At 45.3% G+C, this 19,900-nt stretch overlaps 1 protein-coding gene across 3 annotated transcripts in view; it reads right to left on the bottom strand.

Annotated features, from left to right (window-relative positions):
* Positions 1–2,009: 2,009 nt before the first annotated feature.
* The window catches only part of Msrb2 (methionine sulfoxide reductase B2), a 33,975-nt gene continuing 16,084 nt past the window's right edge, over positions 2,010–19,900 (bottom strand). Inside the window, exons 4-5 of one of the 3 annotated variants that reach the window (XM_028870453.2) lie at positions 12,694–12,841; positions 11,002–11,749 (exon numbers count right to left, since the gene is read on the bottom strand). In XM_028870453.2, coding sequence (XP_028726286.1) covers positions 11,645–11,749; positions 12,694–12,841 — 253 coding nt within the window. In that variant the 3' untranslated portion in view covers positions 11,002–11,644. Of the gene's footprint in view, positions 2,322–11,001; positions 11,750–12,693; positions 12,842–16,736; positions 18,110–19,900 lie in introns of those variants that run through there. The other 2 variants (XR_005091626.1, XM_037205999.1) reach the window with 2 other exon arrangements.

The following is a 19,900-nucleotide window of genomic DNA, read 5'->3' as shown; positions in this document are numbered from 1 at the left end:
TTAGTCCATATACTTTATTATTCTGTGACAGTTATAAGCTTATATTCTGCTCTCATATTTAGGTCATCTTTAGCCTGATTTCTCTCTACACTTGTCTGTGATCCCCTCTAGGTTCTATCTTAATTCCTTCATCTAGTTCTGCCCCTTCTAGGTTCTCATCCATCTTGTTCCTTTCCATATCATCTCCTCTCCCATCTCCTCTCTCCTCTTCTCGTTCTACCTCATCTTGTTTTTCCCCATCTGGCTCTTTCTCATCTTCCATATCGTTCCTCTAGTACTCTCTTGTAGCCCTTCAATCTACTTCTTCCCATCTCAGTTTGTTCCTCTCAAGTTCTTACCCATCTAGTTCTTCCATTCTCTTTTCTCTTCTCTGTCCTCCACGTGCCCTGGAAGTCCTGGTATATATACACTTACAAGCAGTATTCCCTTAGCAGTGCAAAGCCAGGCTTCCAGGGTCAAACGGAGGGGTGATAAGAATCACATAGGGAGGCAATAACCATTAATTATCACTTGCAACCCCAAAGGGAAGTGACCAATGGGGAAATGAATTAACTAAAGGCTAAATTCAGGTAATATCTAAGAAGAGGGCTCTTATGTGCTCAACTATAATCTTAAACGTGGTTGGTAGAAAGTGTTAAGAATCTATAAGTTGCTAGGTCAATGGGAGAAAATAAAACTGTCTTCTTTTTTCCTGTAGCTCCTATCTATCCAAGCTATCTGCCATTTTTCTGCAGGGTGGGGGAAAGTGTGCTCAGTCGCTAGGCAACCTGTGTACAGCTAGATGCCTCTGGTGATAGTTAAAGGGAGATCTGGAACTGGTGGTAAGGTTTGGGAAAAGAGGAAGTAAGGCTTAATTGGCACATCCGCCAGGCCTTCTCAAACAGGTAGCCCGGATACTTAAGTCTGTTCTTAGAGAGTACAGAGGTATCTCTGATAAAGTACTTTCCTCCATCTGGGGATGGTTCTGGCCGGATGCTGCTAATGATGATAATTACAGGGAGACTTGAACTGGAGTTCTGGCTGAGCATAGCTGTCAGCGCAGAAGGTTATCTAAATACTCCTAGAAGTGGTTAGGTAAGGAGTTAGCGGTCTGTAAAGTTAGTAAGGCTGTAAGAAAGGAGGGTCTGAGCTGAATTGTGTAAAGCTATTACTTAATGTCCACCTGACCTAGGTGGTGTCTCCTTGTGGAATTTATCTTAAATCAGGAGACTTGCATGTGGACTGTTATTACTGCTAGTCCTTGAAAGCAGCCAAGGGAGATATCTGATTCCAGAGAAAGCCTTTCCTGAGGCTGTTCTCCAAATACCTGGAATGTGTATGTCCAGAGAGTGATCAGTCTACACTGTTAGCCTTTCTTAGGGAAAAGTCAATTGGGAAATCTATGAAGGCACACATGATTTTCATAACAGAATACAGCTGATATATAACAAGCCAAGTAACACCAAAAACTCCTTGGGATTTGGCTTCCTCTGGAGGAATTCCCTGATTCCTCCAGGTAGTGACTTTGCCATAACCAGCTGAGTTCTTATGATATTCCTATGGCCCACAGCAGTATAACAAAAGCTTTACTCAATGATCCATCTCTTTAGCCCAGAACCACTTTTATTGGATACAAACTACTCATGGAGGTTCCTGGGCAAAATCATGTGCTGTGACCTCAGGCATTCTATGTTGCTGAACTTAGTTCCATTCTGAATTTTTCCAGTTCACTGAAGACATTTCATAGCCTCGATTTATCTTAGTGACAAGAGTCCCTTGGGTTGTTTTCCATTGCTAGCATTTTTAGAGGCCTCTGACTCCAAAGACAGAGAAACCCTTTGTTCTGTCCAGGGATGACAGTTTAACATGAGATCCAGGATTGGCAAGTGCCTTAGGTCAGTGGTTCTCAACCTTCCTCATGCGGTGACCCTTTAATACAGTTCCTCATGTCGTGGTGACCCCCAACCACCACGTTATTTTTGTTGCTACTTCATAACTGTAATTTTGCTACTGTTATGAATCATAGTGTAAATATCTGTGTTTTCCAATGGTCTTAGGCGACACCTGTGGAAGGGTTGTTCAACCCCCAAAGGGGTTGCAGCCCATAGAAAGAGAACCACTGCCTTATTGGGTCCATATGGAAATGGCCACTTTGGTGATTCTATGCGGAGAGCTTCCTTTCTATTCACAACTCAGACCCAGAATCTGGTTGTAGCTGGCTTCGTTCCTGCTTGCCAGGGATGGTGTCTTCTCCTTCGCACTCCATCTTGTGACTCTCCTCAGGCCAGTGCCACCTCAGGCTCACCGTTTTCATTTCCCTGCTCTTATGTTTGTTGGAAGCCCTGCAGAGAGAAGAATGAGATTAGTGAGTTGCCTAGGCTACCAACTGGAAGCATCTTAGAGTAAGATGCCCTTTCTGCTCCATCCCCGTCCTGACCCTGCTACAAGGTTCCAGCCCTGATACCAGGCTTTGGGCTCCATGGAGGTAGGTGGGGGATTAAGTGAAGCAGGACAGTAGTCTGCAGAATATCATCTCATTTTCTGAAGCTCTCAGGGAGTCTTGGATTGACTGGACCATGGCCTTGAGAAGAGCATTCTTCTCATCAGGTCCATTCTTCTATATGACACCATCCCATTTCTGAACTGTTTTTGCAAATGTAACATCTTGCTTCCCCAAACATAAACTTCCTAACCTAACTTTTAGCCATAAAAAACAGTGCGAGCAGAGGCTAGTGTGAGGATTCCAGAGCCTGGGGCCGTGACTGCTACCATCTGGCTGAGCTCTCTATGATTCAGTTTCCTTACTTTTGAAGTCCAGAATCTGAGCATGGTGACTCTTCCTCCCCCGTTGTCTGTACCACATTACGGTTTCTGAGTTTGTTCCTCTGGCCCAAATGGGATCACATCACTAGGCAAAGTATATCATGTATTGTCACTGGGGGCCTGAGAGAAAGCCCGGCGTTATGACTTACGTATGAAATGGGCTCATATTAAAATAGATCACACAGGGGCCGGCTGCGTCGGTGGGCGGCTCTCCTGAGGAACTTAGACTGGATGTGCTATAGGGAGGTGAGGCCTCTTGGAGGAAGGAGCATACTAGGCCTGTGCCTCAGTCAAGAGGCTGTGCCTTTTTTGAAGAATCTATTCTGGCTGACACCACTTCCTGTTTGCCCATAGAGCATCTGTCCACCATGCCCTTCTTCCGTGATCTTCTGCTTTAACACAGGCTCAGCAACCATGAAATTGCCTCCCATTGACAGGGACCTCTGAAACCGTGGGCCAAAGCAAACCTTTCCACTTTCAATACGGTCCCTCTCAGGTATCGGTCACAGCCATGAAAACAGCGACAAGAATGCCCAGGCACTCCAGAGCCTCATCAGCCATTTCCTCTGGCCAGGTGGCTCCTTACTGAGATGCCAGCCCTGAGCAATGGCTTGTGGAGAGTGTCCTGGACATGTTCAGAAGCACATTCCCCTGAGAAGGCATCAAGTTGTATTCTAAAGTTAATGATGCCCTAACGAATGGCTGCGAGCTGCCTTGCAGTACGTAAGGCGCCGCCGATGAGCCTGAGAGTTGGGGAAAGAGAGAACAGGATGCTCCCGGGCAGAGCAGCGCCTGCGACTGTGAAATCAATCACGCAGCCGTGTTTATATTGCAAAATGTAGAAAATAGATTATTTTAATTGCTAATTGTTCTCAAGACCCCTACCAAGATATTTTTAAAAACGTGGCCTAAATGTTCTCCTTGACAGGCACAGTGAAGGAATTACAGTCCATTCAGCCGCTGACACACTGCTGATTGAAGTACAAAGAGGAGCAATCAGGGTTGTTGGTTTTTTTCTTGTGGCTTTTAACATTTACAAAGAAAATGATTTCAAGGGGTATACCGTAGAAAGACACACGTCTGTAAACAGTTACCAATCAGCCAAATACTCCCATTACTGGAAATACCCTCTCTCCTCTCCTCTCTTACCAGCCCCTACACCCCACAATCAGCATCGAAATGCAACATGAATTATTCTTTTGTTCATGACTGGGAGGGAAGAGGAGGAAGGTTTAGACTGAAGGGCATCGAGCGCTCAGAGACACCAGGGCCCCGTCTGAGACAACTTCACAGACACAAACCTATCACTATAACACAGCCCCAGGAGGAGGTGGGACGCTCCAGATTGCGATGAGGAGCAAGGGCCAGGCAGCAGGGAGGCAGCTGGGACCAAACACCTTGACCAGGCCACATTCCTGCTGCTCCTTAGGATGGAGCCTGGAGAACTCAGGAGTCACGTGGTCTGAAGCCTCTAAGGAGTGACGAGATGGCAGCAGACAGACCGGAAGTGAGCTGACGGACCACTTGCTCTCTGTAGATTTCCTCACTTTCGAACTCTTAAAACACGGTCTTGGGGAGGATTATTAGAGACACGGGAGGGGACTGGCAGAGAAATGAGGGAAGACAAGAGAGGGTAGAAGAGGGGACAAATATGACAAATGTGACCAAAGTGTGTGTGTGTGTGTGTGTGTGTGTGTGTGTGTGTGTGTGTGTGTACACATGCATGTATGAAAATGTCAAAACGAAACCTGTTACTTTGAACAGGTAATATAGGCTATTAAAAATGCCATTCCCCTGAGTCCTGAAGCCTCTGTGGTGTCTCATGGGACGCTTGGCTGTCACCTGGAACAGACTAAGAATCCTGAGATCATTGGTCATCATGGGGAGATGATAACACTGTCTAAGACCTACACCAAAGCTGAGTCAGGCCACAGCCGCCTGTGAAGCTACCCTGGGATCATCCAGAAGACAGGCTTACTTAAAGTCACTCAGATGGATGGTGGCCTCCAACATGCCTGTGACCTGCAGAACGAACACCCGGAGGAACCACTGTCTCCACAGACTGTCCTGCAGACTGAGGGTCCACCATCCTTGCCACAGGAGGTGCTGGTCAGTCCATGTTTTGAGCTCAGTCTTCAAGCCAAAGTGAATTATGTGACCAGAAAGGCTGCTTTGCATATCCTGGGCATCATTGTTCCATTTCCTTAAAGTATAAATAACTTTTTTAAAAAACAGATTTACTTCATCTCTGCCATCCTCTCTGAGATGGTGTACTGCTTCCGGTTCCTTGAGGCACAGCCTTAGAAATTCCCAGTTAACCCTTCCCGTCACAAGCATCCTGAACTCCACTGCCCAGGGAATCTGTGTGAGGTCTTTCCAGTGAGGAAGTACACATGCCCTTGTTAGCGTTAACTAACTTGACACAGCCTAGTCAAGAGAGAGGAGAGCCATGTCTGAAGGCTATCTAGGCCAGGTCAGCCTGTGAGTGCATCTGTGATCCACAAATTCCTGCAGTAGTTCCTTTACTAGAGGAGTTTGGACCCAACCCTTTTACTTTTGTAACACACCCACCACTGGGCCGGGAGAATGAGGCAGGAGGATCAAACATTTAAGGTCAGCCTGAGCTACACAGTGATATCCTGTCTCAAAAAAGAAAAAGAAACAAAAGAAAAGGACACTCTGGTTTCTTCCTCCTTCACTCCAGCAACTTCACACACACACATACACACACACACACACACACACACACACACACCAAGGGATTACTAGAAACTTGAAACAACACATTCTAAATTGTCTCCAGTATGGAGTCAGTTGGTGGAGGCAACTCTGAGGAATCTTGAGTTTCTCCGTGGATACTATTCTATTCAGTGATTATTCCTTGTGTTATTGGGGGGTTGACCCCAGGATTTCACACATGCTTTGCTCAGCATATTCTCTAGCACTCAGCTATATGCCAATATTTTTAATAGGAATTTTAGTACTTTCTGCAAACATCATATATTCCAACCATTGGCACTGAACTCCATTGAGTATATGCTAATTGAAATTGCCTATTATATCGTGTTTCAAATACAAAGTGCTCCCCACAGAATCATGTGCTGAAGCCTGGGTTCCCAGCTGGTGACATTTAGTTTGGCGGAGGTAGGAACTTGAGGAGGTGGGATGTAGTTGGAGGAAGTAGGACACTGAGAACATGTCCCTGAGTCTGTATTTCCTGTGGTGCCCTCCTATGCTCTCTCTACTTCCTGTGTACCAGGAGGCCAACAGCCCCTACCACACGTTTCTGCTGTCACCATAGATTGAAACCTCTGAGACCATGAGCCAAAATGTCTCCTTCCTTCTCTTAATTCATAAAACAACAGCTAAAACTCTCCACATCTATTCTTATACTGTATTATATGATTTTTGTTATTAAAACCATTAGGTGGCTTATTGTTTTCTCTGAAATCATGATCTTTTATGTTTTTATTACACTGTTTCTTTAGTTCATAGTGTCTGCCATCATTTGAGTAGGAAGCTGTGATGCTTGTTCAGTTAGGTCTTTATGTATTTATTTATTTTGGTTTTTCAAGACAGGGCTTCTCTATGTAATAACCCTGGCTGTCCTGGAATTTGCTTTGTAGAGCAGGATGAACTGGACCTCAGAGACATGCCTGCCTGCCTCTGCCTTCCAGTGCTGGTATTAAAGGTGTGGACCATCAAGCCCAGCTATTCAGTTAGGTCTTTAAAGGCATTTTTTGACCCCAGGTATTTTCAATGTATGATGAGTTTACCGAAACAGCCCACTGTGATTGAAGGAACGTCACACAGGAAAAGAAAGTCCTCCATTTCCTCTTCTGACACCAGCGGTTGAGGCCTTTCTGTGCTTTTGCAGAACAGGAAATAAAACATCTGTCATCTGTCACAGTGCACAGGGCAACAGGAGCAGGTGGCAATAGAGAGGAGTCTACACTCTCTTGAGGGTGATGGGAAGTGCCAGTCCGTTCTTACCTGCCCAGACCATAACCAAGGCTGATGAAGTTTGTGTGATACATAGAGTGGCAATGGGGGGCACACGTGACAACATCTGTAACCAGTTTGATCAGGACTACTAGAGAAGTAAAGCCAGGAAACTATAAACACAACAAAGAGAAAAAGAAATCTTACAAGGAAAAAAAGACAAAGTAAAAATTCTCAAATAAAACCTTCTTGTTGCCAGCTCAGTGTGGCTGAGCTAAAAGCAAAAAGCCACAAAATTTTAACTAAGACTGAACGTGTTTTAATGTTTTGTTCACAGTTCAAGTCTATCTGAGAATATTATCTGCTCACAGAAAGGAAACAACATTCTTTAAGGGAAATCTAAGAATTCACAGTCTCCACAAATTGACCACTGTAACAACCAGCAAACCAAACTTACATGAGCGGCTGGAGAGGCGGCTGATTGGGTAAAGACACTTGCCATGCTCCAGTGGTCCTCAGCCTTCCTAATGTTGCAGCCCTTCCACACAGTTCCTCATGCTGTGGTGACCCCCATCCATAAAATTATTTTCGTTGCTACCTCATAACTGTAATTTTGCTACTGTTTTGAATTGTAACATAAATACATCTGAAGATAGGGTTTGCCAAAAGGGTCCACAGGTTGAAAACCACTAGCATACTCTGACGACCTGAGTTTGATCCTCAGAACCTATGAATATACGGAAGGAGAGAACTAACAACAGAAAAATCACGTGATACCCAAAGGAAAAAGCCCAACACAAAACAATAACCAGGAAGCATAGTCAACAGAAAAGAAAATCAGGTTCCTCCCCAGATGAACCAGGGACTGGACCTAACAGATGAGGATTCTGAGTTGGCTGATCTAACACCCTCAATGAAATAACACAAAGCCCCTGTTTCAATAACTCCGAATACCAGCAGCGTAGCAGGGAGCCTCAACAAAGACAGAAACAGCGTAGAAAACAAAAACATAAATTGAAAACTAAGAAAATGCAGGATCTAAAATAAAACTTACTTGATACTCCCCAAAGCAGATAGCTATGGCAGAGGAAAGAATATGAGAACTGGAGGGTAAATTAATGGAAATACCTCAAGGTGAAGAACAGAGTTGGGGAAAATGGGCTGAGAAAAGTGAAATAAAGCAGCAGAAGGTTGGCGAGCTGACAGATGACAATGGTGGCTAAGGCGTGTGTCTGAAATACCAGGAAAAGATGGGGTGCTGGGGAGAAGACAAGAAACAGTGAAAGCTTTGACATTGGACAAAAGACGAAGAAATATAGATACGAAGCAGAAAAGAAAAGAAAGGGGATGGAGAAATGGCTCAGAGGTTAAGAGCACTGGCTGTTCTTCCAGAGGTCCTGAGTTCAATTCCCAGCAACCACATGGCGGCCCACAACCATCTGTACTGAGATCTGCCTCCCTCAAAAAGTTAAAAGAAGAAGAAAAAGAAGAAGAAGCAGAAGAAGCAGAAGAAGAAGAAGCAGAAGGAGGAGAAGGAGGAGAAGGAGAAGAAGGAGAAGAAGGAGAAGAAGGAGAAGAAGGAGAAGAAGAAGAAGAAGAAGAAGAAGAAGAAGAAGAAGAAGAAGAAGAAGAAGAAGAAGAAGAAGAAGAAGAAGAAGAAGAAGAAGAAGAAAGAGTCACCCACATCAAGGCACACTTAACAAAAGTTGCTATCATCCCAAATGCCCCTGATTTTTATGTTGAAAAGTAGTTACCAATAAGCTTACATTAGGAGGCGACACTTTAACACATGACTAAGTAAGAAGTAAAGCCCTCGGGGATGATAGGGTAGCCCTCGTGAAAGGACTCAAGGATGGAGGTTAGTCCCCTTCGATCTCTTCCATGTCGCTGTCCAGATTCCCGGCTCTGCCCTTCTGCCTTCCTTCTGCCTTCTATCTTGTGAAGAGGCCACAGCAGGACACAGGTACCATCCTGGAATCCAGGACAGGCAGCCCCTAGACTAGGAACTTGCTGGGATCTTCAGCTTGGATTTCTCAGCTTCTACAAGGACAGTAGGAAAATAAATCCCAGTTCTTTATAAATTACTCAGCCAGTGGTGTTTGTTAGAGCAGAATGCGTGGATTAAGAAAACAATGACCCAGCGAGAGTGAGCAAACCCTGAAAACAGCAAGAAGAAAATGACATTATTTCATACAGTTTAGCAGCTGAACTTTATTTGAAAACCAAGAGCTGTTCAAGAAGGAGGGAGGGTGAGTGGAAAGGTATAAAAGAAAGAAAGGAGAAGTAATACACTTCACAGAAACTAAGGGAACACAAGCTAAAAGAAAAACCAAGTTCTTCAGGCAATTCAAAACCAGTCCCACCAGGAAACATGAACTTTGGGTGCTGGGGGCGTGGCTCAGTGGGAAGAGTCCTTGTTGGACCTGAGCACAGATCTCAGCAGCCATATCAAGAGCTCTCTGTGTGTGTGTGGCTTTTTACAGGTGTGTACCTGGAACCCAGGGGCCTTATTGAATGCAAGCCTCGCTCCATTCAGCAGGAGACTGTTTCAGAGGAATGAGGTGGGCGTGCTAGAGCAGGACAGCAGCTGTCCCTCTGGCTTTTGCACACATGAGTGTGTGTGTCACACACATGTATACCCCCCCATATACACACACAAGAAAAGTAAAAAACATGCAATTTAAAGAAACAAAAGAGCAATAAACAGGGCAAATATGCAGGTATATAAAAATAATGTTACACACTAATAATAATTACAGAGTGTCATGTGATATGGTTGTTTGAATGAAAATTGCCTCATAGGCTCATAGGGAGGGGGACTGTTTGAAAGGATTAGGCCTTATGACCCTGTCGGAGTAGGTGTGGCCTTGCTGGAGTGAGTGTGGCCTTGCTGGAGTGGGTGTGGCCTTGTTGGAGTGGGTGTGGCCTTGTTGGAGGAAGTGGATCACTCGGGTGGGCTTTGGTGTTTCAAATGCTCAAGCCAGGCCCTATATCTTCCTCTTCCTGCTGCCTACAGATCCTGATGTAAAACTCTCAGCTGCTTCTTTCTTCCTACTGCCTTCAGATCCTGATATAGGATCTGCCTGTGCGTCACCATGTTCTCTGCCATGAGGAGAATGTACTAAACCTCTGAAGCTATATGCTTTCTTTTATAAGAATTGTGGAAGTCATGATGTCTCTTCACAACCACAGAGTGCTGACTAAGACATATGATAAATTAGGGTGGACAAGATGGCCCGATGGGCAAAGCCATTTTCTGTCAAGCCTGATGACCCAATTTCAATCCCCTGGAGCCATGGAGAAGGAGAGAACCAACCCCAGCAAGCTGTCCTCTGACGAGTGTCCACACCCTTACCAAACACTAATAACTATAACTAAGAAAAATGTGTTGTTGCTAAAATCCCTTTACAGAGGGAGACAAAAACAGTATCTCCTCCTTCTCCTAAGTCCCAATGACAAACTGAGGCATAATTCCTCCAAAATTCACTCTGGGGAACCAGTGAGCTTATTGGGCTTCCTTACAGAGCATAAGTGAGGAGTTACTTACAGGGGTGTATTTCTCCCCCAAAAGGCTTCACCAGAAAGTCTCTATCCAGTGCAGATGGAGCACCCCCCTTTCCTTCTGTGGTCTGTACACTGTAGCCCCTCCCTAGGTCACATGCCATTAGGGCACACAGGTGAGAGGGAGGGAGGGATGCTCGGGTGAGAGTCTCCTGACCCTCCCCACGCCTCTGTGAGGGGATGTAAACAGTCAGCAGGCCCAGCTGGGATGATCTGTTCCAAGTGGGCACAACTGAGTACTCCAAGATGGTGGTTGTTTGGCTCTGAGGTTAGTCCTTCACAACATGGAAAATTAAGTTACTTGACCACAGTGACACAAAGTAATGGCACTGGTGTTCTGGTCAGCATTTGGTTTTGGAATCTGTGTTCCAGTTAGCGTTCTTTTAGAATCTGTGATCTAAGTTAGCGTTCTTTTAGAAGCCAAATGAAGTCATGATTTGCATGTTAGATAGTAAATGAAATATCAAATAATGTGTAGGAAATTAGAAGAAGGAAAGAGGGTAGCTAAGTTTCCAAGAACACAAAAAGAATTCTTTAAATACTTTTTAACCTATAAATAATTCAAGATTCCCAATTTGCAAACTATCTGTGTGGTTATTGTCCTCCTGTGTCCAATTGCTGGATTTTTTTTTCTTTTGTCATTTTGATTCAGATTCATGTTTATAAAAGAGCTAATTAACAGACTGAGACAAAAAGTGAACATCAATGTCAATATTTTATTTGAGTACTTTGAAGGTTAGTGTTGTAGCACAGAGTTGAGGGAGAGCATTGTTCCTTGAAGTTGACTCAACTCACACGTATCCCACTTGTGCGTTGTAAGGTTGGAAGTCGAATGTTTGAGTCGGTGAGATTCTTGACAGGAAACCACAAATCTCACCCACCGCTGCACCTGATTCCCATGCTCGGCCACTCCCGTCCTCCTTCTCAGCACTGGGATCTCATCCATGCCACCCTTTCCTTTTTCTCCCCGATGAAGCCTCACCTGTGGACATCCATGAAGGAATTAACTGCGACGACCAATTCAGGTCACTTCAGGTGCTAGGGGACCCTTCAGCCCTAGGTGTTCGTCAGTCCACGGACCTGTTCAAATCCTGCGAAGGTCCCACCCGAAGCCTTGGAAGCCAGTTGAAGAATGGGCTGCCTTTTGCCGTTGTGAAATTCCACAGCTCAAGAGGAAGTTGGGGTTGAGTTGATTTCAGGTGACTAAGAAGCTGTGGTTCCCGTGCAGCCCGTAACAACCTTAGCCTAAATGTATCGTGAACAAAACAAGGCGTCCATCTGAACTTCAGAACCAAGGCTCTACAAGGTGGAGGGCAAAGCACGGGCCTCCTGGAGATGGTCAGTGCTTGCCTGGTTTGAACTTCAGGGCCACACTGTTGATGCAAAACCTTTGGCCAGTGGGCTCGGGTCCATCGGGAAACACATGGCCGAGGTGAGCGTCACACTGCAGGGGAGAGATGCCTTTGTCACTCTTCAGGAAAACAACTCCACGTGGCTCACCCCACCCCAGAGCCTGGCAGCTGGGAAGCATGGCTTTTGTGTTAGAATTTGGTTCAATGTGGATATACGGTAGACACAGAGAGCTCTGGCAGTAGGCAGCTACTGCCCCAGTGAGCATGGGGACAAATGATTAAGCTTAGGTCTTGACTTGTTCATCTGTCAGATGGGGATCACAACCATAACCTACACCATAGAGCCATTACGAAGACAGCCCAGCACAAGTCGGGTCAGGACTGATACCATCTGGGTGGGCACTCAGCAATCACTTCTCCTTCCTGCAGCCAAAACTTAGTCCTTTGCATCTGCTAGCCGTTGTCGTCTTATGAAAACCATGCAACAGAAAACATGAGCACTAAAGAACATAACAATGAGTCTCCTTGGGCTGGCAAGATGGCTCAGTGATAAAAGCACTTGAGGTGTGATCCTGGCAACCTGACTTAATCCACAGAACCTACAGGGGGAAGGAGGAGGAAACTGACACCTGAGATTTGTCCTCTGACCTCCTCACATGTGCCCTGGAGCTTGTGTGTGTGTGTATGTGTGTGCGCACGCACGCACGTGTGCACACACACAAATGCAAACACAACAAATAACAATAGTAATAATAATTATAATAATAATAAAACACAAGCCAAGTTTTCTGTCTGGACCCAAGCTCCTCCTCCTCAGGCTCCAAGGAGTAAGGGGCTAATGAATCTGCCTGTTGGTGGCATGCTGCTGAGTAGGAAGGAGGTGGAGAGATGCCACCTTCATCTTCACCCATCTTCCTGGTGGGATGGGAGAGAGGGGTCATCACAGGTGTGGGTACAAATCTAGGGCATTTTGATGATGAAGTACACCATGCAAGAACAAGAGAGGCACCAAGAAAAGGACAGCAAAACACATCACCTGCTTGCAGACTACCTCCACGCGAGCACATCCTAAGGAACGGTCCAGGCGTCTCAGGATCCCTGCATGACTTTCATCTGAACCTGTTGTGCCGTGAGCCTCAGAAAATGAAGGCCAGCCAGTGCCAGAGCAGTACTTCTTCTCGGAACTGTGGGAGACAGTGGAGACACACAGTGGTCACAGGGCAGTGCAGACACACAGTGATCACAGGACAGACACACAGTGGTCACAGGACAGACACAAAGAGGTCACAGGACAGTGCAGACAGTGATCACAGGACTGTGCAGACACACAGTGATCACAGGACTGTGCAGACACACAATGGTCACAGGACAGTGCAGGCACACAGCCATTAGACACATGGCTGTTGGCATATCAGGAGATTCTTAGGCCTCATCCCTTTGTTCTGAGCAGGACAGGACTCCCACTTCCCTCTGCCAGATCCCTAGTTGGGCTTCATGAAGACGCAGTGCCAGGGAAATGTTCCTGCTGCTCCTTTGCTGTTCAAGACATTGTCTGGGTATAGTGAAAGGATGATTTGTTCCTTGCGGGGGATTGCCTTCTTTCTCTACATCTGACCTAAGAGAACTAAAACCACTGAGGCTATGTGAGCTCGTTTGCATGTGAGGAACCACAGATGGAATCCATGTATTCCAAAGGCAGGAAAGGAAGAGATGAAAAAGGAGTAACAGTGGTTGGGAAGGTCTGCAGGTCTGCAGGACGGAGGCACATCAGCCTAAGAGCTCATGAGACAGCCGTTTGTAACAATGGAAATTTCTATTACCAGAACACAGGCTGCCAGGGCTGCCTGCCCTGGAGAACGAAAGCTCTTGGGCCACTTCTTAGAGGTGTGATAGGCCAGCTACTCAATCTCCGGGGTGGGGGGGGGCATGGGTTCCTCACCTGGGACAGTAATATCTGCCTTGCAAGGACACTTTGAGGATTTCAGAAGACTCCTTGGTGGTGCCAGGTGGAAAACGAGGCATGTGGCAAGTGCTCATGAGCTCTCATTATGAGTATTGTCATTAATCAATTAGCCTGGCACTCTGACTAATCACTGGGCAAAGCCTGATGCTTGGGGTGGTCTCCTGGGGACAAAGGATGCTAATCACTGGAGTGGGTCAAGGGGCTGAAGAGTGGAGACCTGCTCCCAGAACACTTCACCCTCAGGACCAGGTTGCGGCTCAGTGGCAGAGCATTTGCCTGGGGCACACAAGGTCATGGGTTTGACTCCCAGCATTACAAAAGACTTATCGTTCTCTTAGAACTCACACAGGAGAGTGCCGGCAAAGCACATCAGAAACATAAAGAAAATTACAGATAGCAGAGACCACCATCTCTCCCTAAGGAAGAAATGATTTGAAGTTAAACACTGCCTAAAACTGGACAAATAAGTGATGAAGAATCTGAGGCCTACCTCAGCTGGACACAGCCTCATGGGCAACAAGGCCACATGACAGGAAGGCAAACATTTGGTCTCAGGGCCCCTCTGTGCCCCCAAATTATTAATGGTCCCTGACCAATATTTAGCAAGTGAGAAACATGATTTGGAATTAAAAACAGGATTATACAACTTTTGTTGTTGTTGTTGTTGTTGAGATAGTTTCATTATGTAGCCCAAGATGGCCTCGAACTCATGATCTTGCCTCAGCTTCCTGAGGGCTGGGACCACAAGCACATGTCACCATGCTTGACTTCATTTTAATACATAATAAGTTCATTATGTATTAACAGAACATTTTTGTGACAATTATATTTTCTAGAATGAACCAGGTGCTGTGGGATGTCTTTCTGTACACTGTGAATATATGCTGTTCCCATTGGTTAATAAGTAAAGCTGCAGTGGCCTGTGGCAAAGCAGCTTAGAGACAGGTAGAAATCCAAGCAGATAGACAGGAAGAGAAAGGAGAGACAAGGAGAAGCCATGCGGCCATTTAGGGAGCAGTATTAATGGCATGCAGGTAAAGCCACGGAACATGTGGTGACATATAGATTAATAGAAATGGGCTAAGTCTAATTATAAGAGCTAGCTAGCAAGAAAATTGAGCCATAGGCCATGGCCATGCAATTTGTAATTGATATAAGCCTCTGTGTGTTTATCTGGGTCTGAGCGGCTGCAGGACTGGGTGGGACACAGAAAAACTTTCCAACTACAACTTCATGATTGTGTTATTTCATAATTTTCCAAATATTTTTATTTGTCTGGTTCAAAAACATTTAAATAAACCGGTATCTGTGACTCTGCATTCACTGTACCCTGAGATGGTTCTAACTAAACCACAGAATGAAGAGGGGCTGGAGTGAGGTGTGGCTCAGTGGTAGAGGGTATCCTTAGCACATACAAGGTCCAGACCTCAAGTTTCAGCACCTCATTGCTCCCCTAGAAATATCTCAGGAAGCCTCGGGGCTTCTTTTTGAGAATCTCTGAAGGAATCGCTTGACTTCCAAAAGGGAAGCCACACTCCATGACATCTGTATCCTTAAAGTGTTATTTGATCCTCTGGTGCTACCAACTCATGGAGCACGGGGCAACAGTGAAGTGATGGTCTCACAGGGTTGCTAGGAGGAATTACTGAGGTGTTCAGAATAAGACCTGACACGTGGCACACACTGTCACTCTTTAGCTTTTGTTATTATTGCCTATAGCAGATGCTTATGGAATGTGAGCAACCCTGAGTCCAGCCAGAAGCAGCTAGAAGCAGCTGCACATTTGGGTTGGTTTCTCTGTAAAATTATTCACCTGAGATCACTTCTATAGATAGTGTGAGAGCACCTGCCTAACGTGCACAAGGTAGAGTTTGATCCCTAGCATGGGGGAGACAGACAGACAGACAGACAGAGATGGGGGAGGGAGAGAGAGAGGGAGAGAGAGAACAAATTCACCTGAATACTTCATCCTAGGAAAAAAATACTCTAAGCACCTCTTGACTCTTCCTGCCCTCAGCATTATATGCACTACTAACTACTAAAGGGAATTTGATAGAGAATTATGAATGCAATAAAGCTCTTTTTAAAATCGACAAATGAATCTAAGGCTAATAAAAAGTCATTAACTGGCTTTATGGGAAACAATAAACCTTTACTGGTGGAATGGGCAGAAACTTGGAGATTTTACTGAGTAATATAAGAAGCCCAAGACACATCATCGGAGACCAACAGTGTAAGCATGAAGGCAAACTAATAAGTCCAAGATACATATTTAATTGATTAGCAGGTCACATGGCTCACTCCTCACAAACTGAAGCCCCTCTGGATCATATACTCTGATACTCTGACAGAGTTCTCTCTTTCTTTTTCTTTTCTTTCTTTCTTTCTTTTTTTTTTTTGTATCTGCTTTTTGAGTTTGCTCTCCTGTGTTTCTGGATATTCCATAGCCAGCTCCTCCCATAAGCAACAGCAGAAGCAGTGGGTAATCAATCATAATTCTAAATGTAACCCTAGGAGCATTCCCATTCATTTCTGAGCAGGGATACAGGAAGTTTTAAACAATATTATATGCTACTTGGGACATGCAGGACATCAGGGTGAAATATATATATATAAAAAGCAAACTAGTATCAGGCTCCTCAAATGCTCCTAATTTAAGAAAGATTTATAACCATAAAATACATAATCTTGAAATAGGTTTTCTTTAGATAAGGTCTCACTGTATAACCCAGTCTGGCAACTTGAACTCTAGATCGCCCTGCCTCAGCCTCCTGGTCACTTGGACTGCAGATATGCCCCTCCACTCCTGGCAACAAACCCCTCCAGAAGCGGCTCATGGGGGAAAGAAGGGAGGTAGAGGAAGCAGAACAGCGCCACCAGAGTCTGCGGTTAACAAGCTGATTCTGGATCTCGAGGGAGTGGTGATACACTGCAAAGTATCGTCAGCTTGGTAACCCTCAACTCAACCCTCAGATCAATGGAGACAAAGCTCCACGGATGGGCACCACTCACTGCAGTTAAGGCAGACCCCTGAGAAGGACAATGGGAGCCTGCCAGGCATGGCAGGGGACCAGGCTCTGGAAAGGGAGCTTGTGGGGTAAACTGACCAGGTGTACCTTGAGAGGCTGGTAGTGTCTCCCTAGGGACCTGTGGCTGTGATTTGGAAGGCTGGCACCAGAAGGCGAAGACACCGAGTCAAAGCATTGTCTGAACGGCTTACAGAGACCTGGGTAATAAAGCCAGGCCTAGCGGCAGGCTGGAGGCAGTGGAATCCTGGGTAAGCTATTTAAACCTTGCCAGGCCTCAGTTCCTCACATGAGAAGAGACCACCACCGAGAGCTGCTGAGGGCTCTGCTGAAGTGAGGGTGTTCACAGCAAACTGTCAGGCAGGTGGTGGTGACCTTGGTGCGGACACACTTCCAGTTCCTGTGGAACGCGAGCTGAGTGCCAGCACTTCACAGATGTATGATTCCTGGGGTCTGGACATGACTTCAGTCTAAGCTGAAAGTTCCTTGCCCCGTGGCAGTGCTGACAGGTGATTAGGTCTTAAGAGGGAATACTGAAGTTCTCACAGGCTCAGGTCAGTTCACAAGGCAGCAAGTTGGTAAAAACAAGGCCACTCTTGTGTTTTATCTTTGTGTGCTTGCTCAACCCTCGGCCTTCTGTTTTGAACCCAAGGGGATATGGCATCATCCTCTCAGACTTCTCAGTCTCCCGAGGCCCCCAATGAACTGCTCAATAAAGTAACCAATACCAGGTGTTCTGTGTCAGCAACAGAAAGGACTCTGGCAGAAGGGCCTTCGGCAAGTTCTTTAAAGACTTGAAGCATCAGTTACAACGTCCATTACATGGACGCATGCGGCTCCTCATCGCAGGTGACAGCTTGCTTTGTACTGAACCCCATGCTTAGGACTAGTGTCCAAGAAGCTGGAGAGATGGCTGGCAGTTAAAAACACATACTTCTTTCTCGGAGAGGCTCATAACCAGCAGGAACTCCAGGGGGTCAGACATACTCTTCTGGCCTCTGTGTACTAAGGTGTGTACATAAATACATACACTAATAATTTAAAATATATAAAAATAAAGATATTTCCTAAAAAGATAAGAGTTCAAAAACATGACTTCTGTTACTTATCCACAGGGGACTTCATAACCGAAGTCTTCAGGCGACATCAGCAAGGCCAGGGCTGCTCAGCAGCAGAGAAACTGCTATGGGTGGATGAGCCAAGGAGCTTGATTGGAGCACATCGCAGTAGCTTACTGGGTGGTGTTAACAAACTACAACAAAATGGGTGGGATGCGCTTATGGGTCTGAAGGCTGAAAGTCCAAAATCAAGACCTCAGCAGGGCCATGTCCCCAGAAGGCCCCAGGAAGCCCTCTCTGTTCCTCCTCCTCGAATCTGGAAGTGACTGGCAATCCTCTGCATCGCTCCATTTCTTCGTGGCCATTTCATATGCAGTCTCCTCTTTGGTCCTGTTTCCTCTCCTCCTATCAAGACACCAGTCACATTGGAGTAAAGCAACACATTCCATCTGCAGTGACCATACTTCCACCTAAGCTTCTGGAGGTAAAGGCTTCAACATGTCTTCCTCAGAGGCACAGTGCTCTAGCCGGCTTTTCTGTGGCTGTGATAAAACTCTCTGACCAAAAGGAACATAGGGAGTAAGAACATTTATTTCATTTTACAACTCCCAGGCCATAATCCGTCACTGAAGGAAGTCATGGAGGAAGAAATGTTGCTTACTGCATGTGCTCTCTGTGCTCAGATTCAAATTCTTGCACGACCCACTACCACCTGCCCGAGGCTGGTGCCGACCACAGTGGGCTGGGCCCTCCCACATCAAACACAAATCAAGACTGCTGTGGGATGGTCTGCATGTCAAATTACTCTGATTGGTCAATAAATAAAACACTGATTGGCCAGTGGCCAGGCAGGAAGTATAGGCGGGACTAAAAGAGAGAAGAAAAGAAAGAACAGGAAGGCAGAAGGAGTCACTGCCAGCCGCCATCATGACAAGCAGCATGAAAAGATGCTGGTAAGCCACGAGCCGCGTGGCAGGGTATAGATTTGTGGAAATGGATTAATTTAAGCTATAAGAACAGTTAGCAAAAAGCCTGCCAAGGCCATACAGTTTGTAAGCAATAGAAGTCTCTGTGTTTACTTGGTTGGGTCTGAGCGGCTGTGGGACTGGCGGGTGACAAAGATTTGTCCTGACTGTGGGCAAGGCGGGAAAACCCTAGCTACTCAAGACAACTTCCACAAATGCAATTAAAATGCCTTCTTCCCTGGTGGCCTTGGTTGTGTTAAATCAATAACAAAACTAACCAGGACACACATTCAACCCATGATGTATGTACATAAAATTAACTGGCCAAGGGCCTCAAACAGCCCATCAGCTTCATCTCCTTGGCTAAATAAAATGCTTGGGCCAATTAGAAGCACTTAAGCTCTGAACTGTGTGCTGACACAGTAACAGGAACTTAGAAGAGCTGGGGGGAAAAAAAGCCAAATGCAGTGTGTGTTCTCAAGAAGGCTTAATGGAGAAACCTAGACTCTAAGGAACTTAAGTCAGTACAGAGTAAGGGTGAGCACATGCCAAGAACACACAGCATGACCACCAGCTTTCAAAAGAAGCCAGGGTTCCTGAATTTGCCTCTTAATTTTTCTGACTCGATTTCTGTTGACAAACTTTTCCCTTCATTGTGACGCTGGTGCCCAATGTGGGGCTCGAACCCACGACCCTGAGATTAAGAGTCTCATGCTCTACTGACTGAGCTAGCCAGGCCATATTCTTAATTTTCGCAGGATCCCTATAAGAATACAGTGCCCTTTATAGCAAGAAGTAGCCTAGAAAACTATGCCCACATTACCAAAATATAAATTATAGATGTTTGTATTTTTTTAGGTTGTTGGTTACAAATTGTTATTGATTATAAATGCAATCTCATTCTAAAGAAGAAAAGGGGATAGTATAGATATGATAGGATGAAAGGGTAGATTATTGAATCTATTTTTAAAGAGCAACAACTTGTTTAAAATGCTTTACATTGGTGTAGATTTTAGTTTATTGATACAAATTTAAAGTTAATTTTGTTTTACTGTATGTATATTTCTACTCTTGTTTAAGGTATTGTGTTTGTGTAGCTCATTTGAAATTGTAATGGATAATTAAAAAATAGATTAATAATTAGTCATCTATGATAATCAAACTTATAGTCATGTTAGTTACGTTTTCTAGTTATACATACATATATTTCAATTAGATAGGTAGTTTTCAA

The sequence above is a fragment of the Peromyscus leucopus genome, chromosome 5 (assembly GCF_004664715.2).
Source record: "Peromyscus leucopus breed LL Stock chromosome 5, UCI_PerLeu_2.1, whole genome shotgun sequence".
Taxonomy (NCBI): Eukaryota; Metazoa; Chordata; class Mammalia; order Rodentia; family Cricetidae; genus Peromyscus; species Peromyscus leucopus.
Note: the sequence above shows the minus strand (reverse complement) of the source record. Positions and strands in the feature narration are given on the sequence as shown.